The 16,775-nt window shown below is 33.9% G+C and overlaps 1 protein-coding gene across 1 annotated transcript in view; it reads left to right on the plus strand.

Annotated features, from left to right (window-relative positions):
- Positions 1–16,775, plus strand: part of BCAS3 (BCAS3 microtubule associated cell migration factor) — a 594,659-nt gene that overhangs the window by 183,237 nt on the left and 394,647 nt on the right. Inside the window, exons 14-15 of the mRNA XM_029926997.1 lie at positions 883–1,053; positions 12,331–12,424. Of these exons, the coding sequence (XP_029782857.1) occupies positions 883–1,053; positions 12,331–12,424 (265 nt within the window). The remainder of the gene's footprint in view (positions 1–882; positions 1,054–12,330; positions 12,425–16,775) is intronic.

Here is a 16,775-nt window from a genome sequence, read left to right on the forward strand (position 1 = left end):
TGGTACAGCCACTCTGGAAAAGCAGTATGGAGGTTCCTCAAAAAGTTAAAATATAGAATTACACTACTAGGTATTTACCCAAAGGATACAAAAATACTGATTTAAAAGGACCTGTGCACCCTGATGTTTATAGCGGCATTATCAGTAATAGCCAATTATGGAAAGAGCCTAGGTGTCTATCGACTGATGAATTGATAAAGAAGATGTGAGATAAATAAAAACAAACAAATATACAAATAGGAATATTACTCAGCCATAAAAAAGAATGAAATCTTGCCACTGTTAAAGGCATTAAGGAAAGGAGATAAAATTTTTTTTTTTTACAAAAATATAATTGTTCCTGTGGTGTCTGAGTGGCTCAGTTAAGCTTTAGACTTTGGCTCAGGTCATGATCTCGTGGTTTGTGAGTTCAAGCCCCACATCAGGCTTTGTGGTTACAGCTTGGAGCCTGGAGCCTGTTTTGGATCTGTGTCTTCCTCTCTCTCCGCCCTCCCCTGATCATGCTCTGTCTCTCTGTCTCAAAAATAAATAAACATAATATATGTAAGTATATACTATATATGTAAATATACATACATACATATATATTAGATATAATTGTTCCCTCCTGTGAAACAAAGCTCTTTAATCTTGTGACTTTATTCTCACTGTGCTGATTTTGGGGATCCTACTGATACCATTCACTCAAACTAATAATGATTTTCTAACTGAAATTTAAGATCATATGAGAAGCCAGACTGAGTTTCTGGGACAGTTAATTGTTGCATATAGGTTTGTAAGGCAGTAGGGTATGAAAAAGATAGGAGAATAAACCAAATGCATACTTCTGTTTATAATTCAAATACTGATGTGAAGTCATATATTTTATATTTCATTGCATAGACATTGAAAACTGGTCTGACAATGGTCGGGAAAGTGGTGACTCAGCTGACAGGCACACTGCCTTCAGGTGTGACAGAAGATGATGTTGCCCTCCATAGTAATTCAAGGCGGAGTCCTCTGATTCCAGGCATTATCACAGTAATTGACACTGAAACAGTTGGAGAGGGCCAGGTAAGAACTTCTCATGTAAGTAATGTGAAAATAACACCTGTTGGGGTGCCTGGGTGGCTTAGTCAGTTAAGTGCCTAACTCTTGGTTTTGGCTAAGGTCATGATCTCAGGGTTTTGTGAGTTTGAGCTCCTCATCAGGCTCTGTGCTAGCAGCGCAGATCCTACTTGGGGTCCTGTCTCCCTCTGTCTCTGCCCCACACCCACTTGTGCTGTTTCTGTCTTTCTCAAAATAAATAAATGCACTTAAAAAAAATAATAAAAATGACACTAGAGATAACGTCAATTGGAAGGTTAATAATTGATCTTTAAGGCAGAGGCTTGCTCATAGAAACAATCAATAGGGCCTTCTATATTTTGGAGGGAATTAAATAAATTATTGACTAATTGTGATGGTTATAAGTGACAATAATTAAATAATATTGAATCTTATTACACTGACATTTATTTATAAACATGAGAAATACACAAAGTTTCAAAATGTATGTTAGAATACATACATGGTAATGCTTCCATATATATATATATATATATGCATATATATACATTGTAATTCTGTATCTTCAGATAATGTGGAAACATATAGATTATAATAATCTAATTATTATAAACATGGAAAAAAATAAGTTACATAGTATAAATCTGTCTGGTAAGAAACCAGTTGGGTTTTGTTTTCCTCCCCCATACACTCATAAAAATCACTTTCTTTTGTATCTTAGTCTTGAATTTTAAAATACATTTCTGGGGGTGTCTGGGTGGCCCAGTCTATTAAGTGTCTGATTCTTGATTTAGGATCAGGTCATGGTTTTGTGGTTCATGAGTTCAAGCCCCACGTCGCACTCTGGGCTAGTGGTGTGGATTCTCTCCCTCTCTCTCTGTGCCTCCCCTGCTCGTGTTCTCTTTCTCTCGAAATAAATAAAGTAAACATTAAAAAATACATTTTTGAAAAGAAGGTAATTCAAAAATTATAATAGTTTGTGATCATTGCTATAAAAAATTCCATCTAAAATTGATTACTAGAATAGGATAGGAATAGAGCAACATTTATGAAATAGAAATTATTTTAACTTTATGTAGAATATATATTTAATTCTTTTTTCAGAACATAATGTCTGGAAGCTATGTGAGTCTTTAAAATATTAACCCTAAATGCTGCATGTTCTTTTTAGGAAATCTCTTTTCAGTTTACATGGTGATTCAATACCTGATAAAAGATTACCTTTGACTCAATACTCATGAACTAGTTAGTGCCTGTAGTAAGATCAAGTCACATTTCAAAAAAATCGCAGACTCCACTGCAATTAAAAGACAAAAAAAAAAATCTTGAAGTTCTAGGTTACTGAATTTAGCTATTGTGTTTTGTTTGAAATCTGAATACCAATCATTCTCCACCTCTCCCATGTTAACTTTGTGGTTCACCAAACATGTTTTAGTGCAGGCCTGTATTCTTGTTTAAAACTCTTTTTAGTGAAGTGCTAGCAAACTTTTCAGTTGACTTGTACTGAATTTTTTTAAAGTTGTGTTAATTAGCTCAAGTTGATAGATACAGACAGATGTTAATTTTCTTTCTTAATTGGAATTAAATATTTAAACCCTTAGTGTTTTATGAGTGTTAAAGTAAAAAATATATTTTTTGTCCTTCGATTCTTAATCGGTCTACCTCCAAGGCCACCCACATTTACTGAGTAGTAACAATCCTCCTGAACATTGTCTAGTTTGTGAGTATAATAAGTAAGTCTCTTAAAACATGTAACATTTGTTGACAGTTGGATTGTGGTCATTTAAAAGTAGAAAATGTTATCTAATTATTTTTGGTGAAATAGAGAGATATAACTCAATTTATTTTATTATATTTAAGTGTAGAAACATGTAAAAAATTTTTAAGAACATATAAAATTATAATTAATTAGTGCCCTTACATTTGATAATGGCCTTATGTTTTCAAATATATGCCCCCAGTTCTTTATTAATTTTTTATAACTTTAAAGTCGATTCTCAGATTTGAAATATGGAAATGAACTATAGATTATGGAGTTGTAAAAGTCCATCTTTCTTTGGTAAATGAACTATTAACAATTGAAACAAGTAAAGTTGTTTATTAGGAAATTAGAATTATAGAAATGTTAGCTTTAAAAGTTAAAATAAGTTAAAAAGTGTCATTCAACCTGAAAAATATTAGCTTTTCTATTATTTGTTGAGATCATAATCTCTTTTCACTCCCACTTATCACATTCTGAATTTTTAATCGATTTAAAAATTCTTTTTATAAAACAGGAAATAAATTTGATATTCAATAACTAGTAAGTCGCTATGTACATTTTGAAAGAATTATAACTATTTTTTAAAGCAACAAGATTTCCTGACTATAATACTATCCTCCTTTTTTTATTAACATGAATCTGTTTTTTGTCAAGAAGACATTTGTGTCCCTGATACATAGTTCAGTTGGAGTACAGGGCTGTTTTTAGGTTACGCTGGATTGTATTAAAAAGGTTTTAGGGGTTGTTGTCAGAGATTTATCACCTCTAGCCCCTTCCGACTGATGTTGGACCTTAGCAGTAATGTTTTTCCTTTTCCATATATGTCAGGAGCTAATGCTGACATTATGTTCACTTTTTCTGTTTAAATCCATTGAGCCTTTAATAAAGATATTTTCATGTTTACAGTGGCAGTGTATAAAACTTGATTCACCATTTTTCTAATGCTAAATTGATTAGTTTGATTTTATATTGATGGGATCCTTTGTGGTAACCGCATTAAAGGAAGAGCGGGTCTGGTTGGCTTTGTGTCCATTTTTTAATCTGTTACTTGTTTTATTTAAAAGCATTTTGTGGCTAAAATAAGGTAAGTTGTATAATTTGCCTTTAGACATTTATATAATTGAAGTTAGCAGTGTGGCAAAGTCTCTAATCAAAGGAAAATGCTCCAGAATGATGACCTAAACTTGAGCTACTTATTTCCCTGAGTACAAGTGTTATTCATAATAATTTGATGGTTTCTAAAGTGTTCTGTCTTTTTGTTCACACAATAAAAGTTTATCTACCTTGTATCAGTTAAAGTGCTTTGATTAGTATTAATATAGTCAAGTTATTATTAACATATACTTAAGTTCAGCCTGTTTAGTTAATTGGTGAGTAAAAGGTACATGTCTTAGTATAATTGTATTAGGATATATTTTATATTATTAATTTGATGTTTTAGGCAAAGTGATAATGCAGTGGAGAAAATCCTTCCAAAAGTATCTGGCTGGTATATTTGTGAAACTTATAAGGAGAAGGTTAAAACAATTTTATGTAGTAGTATCAGGCTTTATTGTACACCACTATTAATGTACAGCTTCTGTGTTGGTACCATCAAATAAAATACTCCGTATTAATTATATTGGAGATGGAGATATAGGATTATAATATATGAAAGGAAAGGGAATCTTGTAAGATTGAGTTAATATAGAAAAATAGACAAATATTTCACAGAAAAAAAGAAAACATACAGATGATTGTCCCTGACTTAAAATGTCGTGACTTAATGATCTTTCAACTTTATGATGTTGTGAAACTGATGTGTATTCAGTAGAAACCATACTTTGAATTTTGAATTTGAACTTTCCCTACTTCAGTGATATGGGTGTTATACTCTCTTATGGTTCTGGGCAGCAACAACCAGCTGCAGCTCCAAGTCGAGTCAGCCATCTGACCACTTTCAGCACAGTATCCAATATGTTACCTGAGATATCCAACATTTTATTATAAAATAGGCTTTGTGTTAGATGACTTTGTCCAGCTGAGTGTTCCGAGCATGTTTAAGGTAGGGTACGGTAAGTGTGATGTTTGGTAGGTAGGTGTATTAAATGCATTTTTGACTTAAGATATTTTCAACTTATGATGGGTTTATTGCGATGTAACTTCCTTGTAAGTTCAGGAAGATCTGTAAATAAATGCTATACGATATATCCATGACTTCACTTGTTATAGGAGAAAGGCAAATTTAAACTATATTGAGATACCATTTGTCGCTGTGAGAATGAGGAGAATTCAAAATCAGTGTATTCTATATTTAACTTCTAATTTTGAAATAATTGTAGAGTCACAGTAAGTTTCAAAAATATATCTGTGTGATCTTTACCCAGTGTCCTCCAACTTCCCTTGAATACTGACATCTTATATATAGCTGTAATACAATATTAAAACCAATATCAAATTGACAAAGGCCCATTACTGTTAATATACTATAGACCTAGGATGCCTGGTGGCTCAGTCAGTGGGGTGTGCAGCTCTTGATCTCAGAATTGTTAGTTCAAGCCCTGCGATAGGTGTGGAGATTACTTAAAAATAAAATCTTTTAAAAAAATTTGCTACAGACCTTAGTCAATTCTCAGTCTTTGTTTTACCTGCATCTGTTTGTGTGTGTTCCTGGATGTATATAGCTCTATAAACTTTTATTCCTTGTATAGATTCACATACATAACCAACACCACCATTAAGATATCAGACTGTTCAACACATACCATTTTGTATTCAGACTCATCTCTCAGTTTATCCCCATCCTTTTCTCCTGACAACTATTATATGTTCTCTTTCTGTATAATTTTGTGATTTATAGAGTGGATATAAGTGAAATCATATAGTATGTTATGTTTTAAAGTTAACTTTTGGACTAACTGTGATATACTTGAGGTTCATTTAGTTTGTTGCATGTAATTAAGTCTTTATTATCCCTCTGTTGTATTCCTGTGAATGGCTGTATCTATTTGCTCAACCATTCACTTATTGGAAGACATTTGAGTTGTTTCTAGCATTTTGCTGTTATTAATAAAACTGCTATGAACTATTATTAAAGGTTTTTGCATGATTTCTCTAGTTTCTGTTTCTCTATATTAAATGCCAAAGAGCATGATTGATGAATTTTACAAGTGCATGTTTAGTTTTGCCAGAATCTGTTCAGCTGTTTTCCAGTGGGGCTGAACTGGTTTACATTCCCTCCAGTAAGGTGTGATAGGTGGCAGTTTTTGCATCAGAATCCATGGATGATGAAAGAAGTGTTAGAACATCTTTAAATTGGTGAAATAAATGAACTTTAAACCTAAATTCCACATCTAATGAAAATACCTTTCAGGAATGAAGGGAATATCAAGACATTCTTTTAGAAAGGAAAGCTAAATTCATCACCAGCAGATCTACTCTTTATTTTATTTTTTTAATGTTTGTTTATTTTTGAGAGAGAGAGAGAGAGAGAGAGAGAGAGCACGAGAGCGAGCATAAGTAGGGAGGGGCAGAGAGGGAGACACAGAATCCAAAACAGGCTTCAGGCTCTGTTGTCAGCACAGAGAATCATGCAGGGCTTGAACTCATGAACCACAAGATCATGATCTGGGCTGAAATCATATGCTTAACCAACTGAGCCACCCAGTCACCTCTATTTTTTTAATGTTTATTTATTTTGAGAGAGAGAGAGAAAGCCAATGCAGGAGTGGGGGAGGGGTAGGGAGGGGGGAGAGAGAATCCCAAGCAGTCTGCTCTGCCAGCATAGAGCCTGATGTGGGGCTTGATTTCGGGAACTGTGAGATCATGACCTGAGCCCAAACCAAGAGTTGGATGCTAAGCCACCCATGTGCCCTTCAGACTACTCTTAAAGAATGGATAAAGGAAGTTTTCTAAAGAAATTATAACAAGAGAAGACTTGTAACTTCAGAAATAGAGAAAAATGGGAGAGGTAAAAATAGCATATATATTGATTTCATAAGTTAAATTTGGTTCAAGCAAAAATTATAATACTTCATAACAACATATATATATGTTATATATCATATATCATATATCATATATATATACATATGTATAAAAGAAATACTTAGGTACTTAATTCTTAGGTTTTAGAAAGTGGAGAAGTAAATTGAACTTTATAAAAATGTTAAAAGTTTGTACTACATATCACTCCATCAGATAAGTTTAAAGACAACCCACTAAAGTGGAAAAATATTTGGAAATTATATTTTTTTATAAGAGACTAGTATCCAGAATATGGCAAGAACTACAACTAAAGAGATAGATAACCTAATTTAAAATAAGATCTGAATAAACATTTTTCTGAAAAAGATATACCAATGGCCAATAAACACATATGAGAGCCCTCAAACACTGCTGGTGGGAATGTAAAATTGTGCAGGTGCTTTAGAAAAGAGTTACCAAATGACTTAGCAATTTATCTTCTAGGTGTACTCAAAAGAAATGAAAATATATGTCCACATATATGTGTATGTTCATAGCAGCATTATTTGCAATAGCCAAAAACTAGGAGCAACTCCCGTATACCTCAACTGATTGGTAGATGGATAAATAAAATGTGGTGTGCACCTACAATGTAATATTTTCAGCAATAAAAAGAAATGAAGCACTGTTTCATGTTATAATGTGGGTGAATCTTGAAAATATTATACTTTGTGAAAGAAGCCAGTCTCAAAAGAGTATATGTTGTATGATTCCATTTATATGAAATGTCTAAAATAAGCAAATCAATAGAGAAGATAGATTTAGTTGCCTAGGGATGGGTGTGTAGAGGGAATGGGGAAATATGGGGCAATTGTTAATAATTATGGGCTTTTCTTTGGTGATGAAAATGTTCTAAATTTGGTCGTGTCAGTGGTTCTACAATTGTGTGAATATGCTATATATCCCTAAGCAAACCTTTAGTAAATATTTAACAAGCGTGGTTTAACACACTTTCCCAGACACAACTTCTATAAGACATCTTTTTCTTGTTCTTCTCACTTAATACTTTGAAAATCAATGGAACAACTAAAAAGAGAATAACTTATAATGCATCTGTTCCCCCCAACTGTGATAAAATATGCATAACATAAAAATTGACATTTAGCAATTTTTAAAGTGTACAATTCACTGCGTAAGTGTATTTACAACATTGTGCAACTATCACTATTATCTGTTTCTAGAACTTTTTCATCATCTGGATTCATTAAATAGTAAGCTATGTCTCCCCAAACCCCTGTCCCCACAGCCCCAGGTGACTGTCATTCTGATTGCTGCTTCCAGTAGATTGCCCGTAATTAAAAAGACGTACAATACAAAGTGTTGGAAGGATGTAGACAAATTGGAAACCTCACGCTTTATCCTGGTGGAAATATAAAATGATGTAGCTACTTTGGAAAACAATTTGTTAGTTTCTTTAAAAGTTCAGCTTATGTTTACCATATAACTGACCAGATTTACTTTTAGGTATCTTCCCAGAGAAATAAAAAACACATTCACAAAAATGTGTGCACATAGATGTTCACAGCAACCTATGCATTGTAATAATTGACTAGAAATAATCCAGATTGCCAAGAATTGGTGGGTGAATCCCACAGTTCCATAAAGCAGATAACAGCTCAGCAATATAAAGAAATTAATGATACCTGAAACAAGATGGTTGATCTATAAAAATTATATAAGTGAAAGAAAATAGAAAGCATATTGCATGATTCTATTTATATGAAAAATTTTCAAAATTTTTAGAAAAGGCAAAAGAGATAAAATATACATGGGGATTGCCTGGGGCATAGGGTTGGAAATCTACTGTAAAGTTAATATCAAGACATTTTTGGGGTGATGGAAGAAATCTAAATGGAGAATGTGGTAATGGCTTCACAGTTGTATAAATTAAGCATTATCCACATAGATATTTAAAATGGGTGATTTGGATGTAAAAATTTACTGATGATTGGGGAATGACAATCAGTTATGCTGAAGAGGTACATAAGTAGATCCTGTCTCCAGAAAATGAATGCGTTACTAGAAAGAATTTTCAAAAATAACTATCTGTAGACTCCGGAAATTGACCAAAAACTAAGAATGAAATGATAAGCATGTAAAGATTCTAGAGAGTGGATAATAGTAATAGGAGAAGATGGTCTTTTTGCATGAGGCTGCTCTTATTCACATCTGCCTAGAGCTTGGTGCGTGTGATTAGTTTTACCAGAGCAGAGAGGGCCATGTAAACAAGCCATTTCCCTTCTAGACAGGGGATTTACCTCATTTTGAGCAGTATGTTAAAATCTAAGCCCAGCAGTGTTTTCACTAAAAACTGTAAATGTGGTAGGTGATGAGTAAGGGATAATGTGTAGCTCTGCTGGTCAGAGATTGCAGTTCAGTTGGGGATCAATTTGTACAGGAGAAAAACTGTTGGTGAAATATAAGCAGAGCCTCAGAGACCTTTGGGACAACATCAAGTGTACCAACATTTGTGTAATTGGGATCTCAAAAAGAGAGGTGAGAAAGGGCCAGAAAACATTTGAAGAAATGAAATGTATAAATACTTGCCTTTTTCATCCCTTAATTTCTTTAAAAGGCAGGCAATTGTTTTAGGGAATAATTATAACATGTTTCTCAGTTGATAATATGTATGACAACAGTAGCACAAAGGAATGGGGAGGACATGCAGCTATATTGGAGCAAGGAGCTATAATTTTTGCATTAAAATTTGGAATTAACTGACAATCTTGTAGTCTGTATAGTACCTCATAACCTGTACAGCATCCATTAAAAGTTAATCCAAAAAATTAAGAGGAATTAAAATAGTAATATTAAAAATAACACAAAAGAAGAGGATCAGTGGTACAACTAATACCTAAGTCAAAAATATAGCAAAGTGGCAGACTTAAATCCATTATGTGCATAATTATATTAACTATAAATGGACTCAAGTTAAGAGACATTGATTATCAGGCCAGAATCATTCAGATTCAAAGACATAATTGGCTGAAGTAAAAGGATTGAGGAAATGTACCATGCAAACAGTGACCATAATAGGCCTAGAATGGCTATATTAATTTCAGATAGATACTTCAAGTCAAGAAATATTGCCAGAGAAAAAGATATTTCATAATAATAAGGGGGCCAGTGTAATAGGTAGATAAAGCAACTACTGATGTATAAACAGCTACTGCATTGCTCAACAAACATTAAGCAAAATCTGACAGATTGAAAGGAGGAATTATAGCTAACATTTAATTTACAGCTTGAGATTTAAATACTATGCTCTCAATAATTGATAGGAAAAACTAGACAAAATTTGTGAAGATTCAGAAGACGTGGTTAACACTGCCAACCAGTACAATGTAGCACTCCCCTCCAAACATGTAGAATTTGCCTTCTTTTCCTTTAAAAGTTTTTAAAAGTTTATTTATTTATTTTGAGAGAGCACAGAGTGAGACACAGGGAGAGAGAACTGCAGGCAGCCTCATTGCTGTGTCAGAGCCCCTGACTTGGGCTCGAACCCACAAACTGGGAGACCCCAGCCAAAATAAAAAGTCAGACACTTAGCTGACTGAGACACCCAGGTGCCCCTAGAATTTGCATTCTTTTCGAGAACATCTGGAATGTTTTCCAAGGTAGACCTTATGATTGGACAAAAAACAAATCTAAATAGCTTTAAATGTATTAAAATCATGAGAAGCACGTTTCCTGCAAACTGTGGAAATCATTAACATAATGGGACACCAGGTGGCTCCATGAGTTAAACGTCCACTCTTGATCAGCTTAGGTCATAATCTCAACGGTGGGTGAGATCAAGTCCCACCTTGGACTCCCATGCTGCCTAATTGGGATTCTTTCTCTCCCTCTCTCTCCGCCTCTCCTGTATGTATCCGCTGTGCTCTCCCTCTCAAAAATATACAGGAAAAAATGACAGTGAAATTTTGGAAATCTCCAAATACTTAGAAATAAAACCCACCTATCAATAACTCATGGGTGGGAGAAGGAATTCCAAGGAAACCAGAAAACATTTGCAATGGAATACAAATAAATAGTGAGCATATTAGAATTTATGAAGTGCAGCTATTCTTTTGCATAGTGGGAAATTTATAGCTTTAAATGCTTATAGTAGGAAAGAAAAATGGTCTGAAACTAATAATCTTCACTTTTCCCTTTTTCTAATCTGAAAAAGAAGAGCAAATTATAACCAACCAAAACAAATGAAGTAAATACTAAAGATATTAACATAAGTCAACAAAATAGCAAACAATGAAATATTGGGGAAATCTAAAATTGGTTCTTTGAAAAGATAAAAATATGATCCTCAGAAAGTTAAAAATGGTATTATCATATGATGAGCAATCTGACTTCTGGGTTTATATGCAAAAGAATTCAGAGCAGGGTCTTGAAGCAATATTTACACACCCACATTCATTGCAACACACTCACAGTACCGAGAATATGGAAGCAATTCATACATCTATCACTAGGTGAATGGGTAAAGACAAATCTGATCTATACATACTATATAATAATATTATACAGCCTTGAAATAGAAGCAAATCTTGTGACACAGTACAACATTGACAAACCTTGAGGACATTTTGCTAAGGGAAATAAAGCCATCACAAAAGTGTAAAAACCATATTTTTTCAGTTATTTTAACTTTCTAAAATAGTCAATTTTATAAAAACAAAGTAGAGAGGTGGTTACCAATGTCGGAGGGAAGGGAGGAGGAAGAATCAGTGTTCAGTGGATGTAGAGTTTCAGTGCTACAGATGAAAAAGTTCTAGAAATTTCTTACACAACAACGTGAATATAATTAATGAACTGAACACTTAAAAATTGTTAAGATGGTAAGAAAGATCTATGTACAAAATATTAACAAATTAATGAATTGTAGATGAGTGAGGGCAATAGGCAAGAAAATTCAAGCATTAAAATAGTAAAGGATGAAAATCAGACATTTCTATGTAATGGATTATTGTAATGGTCACAGTACTATATAAAATCATTGAATTGTAAACACGAAATAGGTGACTTTTATGCTATGTAAATTATATCTTTGTAAAGCTTTTCACACTAAAAAATTAACATTGCCAGTGTAGGATTAATTCCTGGTTTACTTCAGATTAAATTCTCTATGTCTGAATATCATGATTCAGTAGTGATCTAGTCATGAGCAAGCATTTTCCAGCAAGTCATAACATAATAAGAACTGTATGTTCCTGTCGTTGGATGAAGTTCTACATGGCTGATTTTATGCTTTTTGTTTTTTCTGAACCTCAACTTCAAGAAGTTAATTATCTCTGTCCTCTACAGTAAAGCCCGTCAACTGTTTTTAGAGTTTATATGAATGATCTTCTGGAGTATACCTTTTCCTCCTCCCTAAAGCGGCATTCTCACCTTATAGTGACAATAATCTTCTAGTATAAGTGGAAGCGGTCATGCATGTTTTTGGTCAGGGATATATCTCAGACTCAGTAATGGTGAGTAAAGTTTAATTTCCATTTGCCTTCTTTCTTTCTTCTGTAAAGGTGCTTGTGAGCGAGGATTCTGACAGTGATGGTATCGTGGCCCACTTTCCTGCTCATGAGAAGCCAGTGTGCTGTATGGCATTTAATACAAGTGGTACGTCCTTTTTCTTTACACTTATGTCATGGGTTTCAACCAGTTTTTTTGGAAATGGAAAATATGAAATATGAACTCTGACTTTTCATACCCAGTCAGTGTGTATCAGAAAAATAAGTAGACTTCAGTAAGCGGTTCTTGAATGAATGAATTTAAAATAAAAATTTAGTTAAACATCTGACTTTGGCTCAGGTCATGATCTTGCAGTTCATGAGTTCAAGACCCGCGTCAGGCTCTGTGCTAACAGCTCTGAGCCTGGAGCCCTCTTTGAGTTCTGGATCTCCTTCTCTCTCTGCCCCTCCGATGCTCACCCTCTGTCTCTCCAGAATAAATAAGTATTTTAAAAAACTAAATAAAAATTTAGAAACCCACTAAGCATTAGTTTTGCTTTCAGTAAAGAGGTAATTGAGTATCAGCAGTAGGTAAACTGTGCTGTTGAGTTGCATTAATTTCTACATTATAATTAAGCCAAGAACTTCAGTATTCCAGACTACATATTAATGTATGAAAGTGGAAGTTTCTTTGTAATTTACACTTTCTTTTTCACTTTGTAGCATATTATAAAGTATTTGCTTGTATTTTTCCCTGTGTTTTGGTAGTAGTTTTTACTTTTTTTTACTTATTCTTAAGGCATTTGATAAGGAGAGATGTTGTCATAATGTAGAATGTCCTACTACTTCTCATTTTTTTCTCCAAACTTTTTGTTATTTAAAGTTCAGACATACCATCACCTGATGAATGGATCAAGAGGATGTGATATATATATATATACACACACACACACACACACACACACACACACACACACACAATGGAGTATTACATGGCAATGAGAAAGAATGAAATCTGGACATTTGTAGGCAAGTGGATGGACCTCGAGGGTGTCATGCTAAGCGAAATAAGTCAGGGAAAGAAGGACAGATACCATATGTTTGCACTCATAGGTCTAACAGGAGACCAGGAGAAACATAATGGAGGACCAGAGGGAGGGGAAGAGGGAAAGAGAATTGGGGAGAGAAAGAGATGCAAAACTCGAGAGACTATTGAATACTGAAAATGAACTGAGGGTTGAAGGGGGAGGGGGGAAAAGAGGTGATGGTGATGGAGGAGGGCACTTGGGGGGAAAAGCACCGGGTGTTGTATGGAAACCAATTTGACAATAAACTATTAAGAAAAAAAACCAAACAAAAAAATAAAGTCCAGACATAAAAATAGATTTAAAAGATAGTATAGTAATGACCTATGTATCACTACTTTGATTAAATATGTGTTCACATTTAATGTGTATAATAGATAAATACATATATATATAGGTATATGTATACTTATGTATATGTGCTTGTATACCCATGTATGTATAATATATGCACATAAGTATGTGTAGTAGTTTGTTGAATCATTTGAATGTAAGTTACATATGTGATGACAGTTTATCCACTACAAATTAATCACGCTTTCCTAAGAATAGTGACCTTTTCCCATATAGCCAGATATTATATTGTAGTTTAGAAAGTTAACACATTATATTATTTAATATATAAGCCATAATTTAAAGTTTCCCAATTGTCTCAAAAATATCTCCTGCAAAAGATATAATATACTGTGTTTGATCAAGTGGCTATGTTAGTAGCCCCTCAGAATATCTCATATTGGAGATAGGTTTTTCTTATGGAGATTAGCAAGTAATCTACACAGTGTTATTTTGGCTTCATTTCTTTTTATCTATTTTTTTATTTTAGAGAAAGAGAGAATGTGAGTGGGGGAGAGTGAGAGATGGAGGGAGGGAGGGAGGGATGGAAGGAAAAAGAAAGAGAGAGAAAGAGAATGAGAATGAGAATCCCAAGCAGACTCCACGCTTAGCATGGAGCCCAATGCGGGTCTTGATCCCGTGACTCTGGGATCCCAGGAGCTGAAATCAAGGGCCAGACACTCAACTGTCTGAAGCGCCTTGGCTTGATTTCTGAAACTACTTTTTACTTAACAGTTGTATTATGTTGAAGGCTGGAGAATGGCAGCTTTTCTCATAATATCATGTTTTCTGCAAGATTGACATAAAAAAATTGTTTTCTCTCATTAACCAGGAATGAACCATAGTTCTCTTGTATGTAAAAAGGCAGGATAAGTGCTTTATTCTTTCCCTTTACATACCAATTTTCATGGTTAGGAATTGGTTTAATACTTACAGTGATGTAATTCCATTTCAATATAGTCATTTTTAAAATACTGTGTTTTTAAGTAAAAGATAAAATTGCTCTTTTGCTTTCAGAACTGAAATAGTCTTCATAAACTTACAGTCTTTGTAGATCTTATCCCTTGGGTTGATGGATCTGAAGAGATCGTCATTTTTATCTTACTCTGCAGAAATGATCCTATCAGTTAAAATTGATGGAAAGACTCATCTTTTTTTCCCTTTTCATCTTTTCAAATAAATAATGATGGTAAGAGGCTAATGTAGAGCATTTTGAATAATCTTCCTTCTAATTCTTAATTAGTCATTTTTGATAGAGAGGAAATTTTTTCTGGTGATTGTTGATCAGTAGGGTTGATTTAATTAATGAAGACAAAGGTTTATGGAAATGCTCTGAATGTTATGGGAATTAAGTTAAATTTGAAGAAACAGTCTGGAAGTTATGTCACGTACAGCACTCTACTTGGAGTAACTAGTATGACTCATTTTGATGGTCCATCTGTTATGTCAAATCTCCTTTGTATTAATGTATATTTCTTATCTCCGTAGTCAGAGGGCTTTAGACATTGGAAGCTGTACTTTTTCCTGCCTGTGGCTTTCTACTGTAACAAGAACATACTACTTAACTTAAAGAATACTGTAGTCATCTCTATCATTGTCTAGCAATGAGGTCTAGAAAACCAGTTTCCTATGATTTCATAATTTTGACATACATTTTTATGTGATTTCCATTTGAACTCCCAAATTTGTGTTTTAATGGTAAGATTAAAATTTTTTATATTTATACCTTCTTTTTTGTGTTCCTAGAGCACTAGTTGTGTAACTCTATCATATAATTTATCTTGAAGTAATCATTTGTTTAAATACTTGTCTTCCTACCTAACCTCTTATTTCCAGTTGACATCATTAGAGTTCACTCTTGGTGTCGTACCTTCTGTCAATTTTGCATATATGTAGTGACTCCCATTATACAGAGTAGGTTCACTGCCCTGAAAACCCCTTTGCTCTGCCTGTTCATCCCTGCCTTCCTCTGCCCCTGGCAACCAGTGATCTTTTCACTGTTTCCATAGTTCGTTTCATTTCCCAGAATGTCACATAGCTGGAATCTTACTGTATATAGTCATTTCAGACTGGCTTCCTTCAGTTATTAATAAGCATTTAAGGATCCTCCACGTCTTTCTATGCCTTGATTGCTCATTTCTTTTTAGTGCTGAATAACATTCCAGTGTGTAGACATACCATAGTTTACTTGCCATTTGTGTATCTTCTTTGATGAGGTGCCTGTTCAGATCTTTTTTCCGTTTTTTAATTGGAATGTTCATTTTTAAATTGTTGACTTTTAAGAGTTCTTTATTTATTTTGGATAGCAGTCTTGTTTAGCATACTGTTATCAAAAAGGTTTATGCTCCCTAGAGACTCCATTCACACTGGCTGGCTCAGTCTTGGTGAATAAGTTAACAAGGGACAGTCCTTACTCATGGTATCTGTTGGTGTGATAAGGACTTAAAGCAAGGAGGGAAAATCCTTTGTGGAGTGAGGACAGAATGCTATGAGATTAATATTTACTTGGTTTTGACTATTGGGGAAAGTTCTTCAGAAGGATGTCAATTCTAAATTGAACCTAAAAGATGATTAGCTAGGAAATAATGATTCTGTGTCTGGTGTATAAATAAATATTAGTTGAATGAATGAGGCAAGAAAAATATGGCACATTTGACATAGATTGTGAAGCTGAGTCTATACAGTGGACTCATCCATTTATTATGTGGCAGGTATATTTTTCAGTGTGTCATCGTTTCTGCAACATTTTATAAATGCTTTGTACCTGTTTAAATATTTGAATTAAATGGAGGGTTCATAACTCAGCAACCACTCACAAAATTGGTTTGCAAAATCCTTCATAGAAGATGGTGCAGATATCATGCAACTGCTTGTAATTCATCTTAGTTATTTGCTGTTCAGCTCTGAGGGTTTTTACTACTCAGAATATGACTGTTATTGCTTGAGTATAAGCAAGGGTGTCTGTATAAGATTCAATTCTCAGTGATTTGAAAGCCTTGACTTTTTTTTTTTTTTAAAGCTGTTCACTACCTGGGTTGTTACTTACAGAATAACATTGGGTTTAGCTGTGGCTGCTAAGTATTATTCAGCTCCTATGTGACA

The sequence above is a fragment of the Suricata suricatta genome, chromosome 17 (assembly GCF_006229205.1).
Source record: "Suricata suricatta isolate VVHF042 chromosome 17, meerkat_22Aug2017_6uvM2_HiC, whole genome shotgun sequence".
NCBI classification, from domain to species: domain Eukaryota; kingdom Metazoa; phylum Chordata; class Mammalia; order Carnivora; family Herpestidae; genus Suricata; species Suricata suricatta.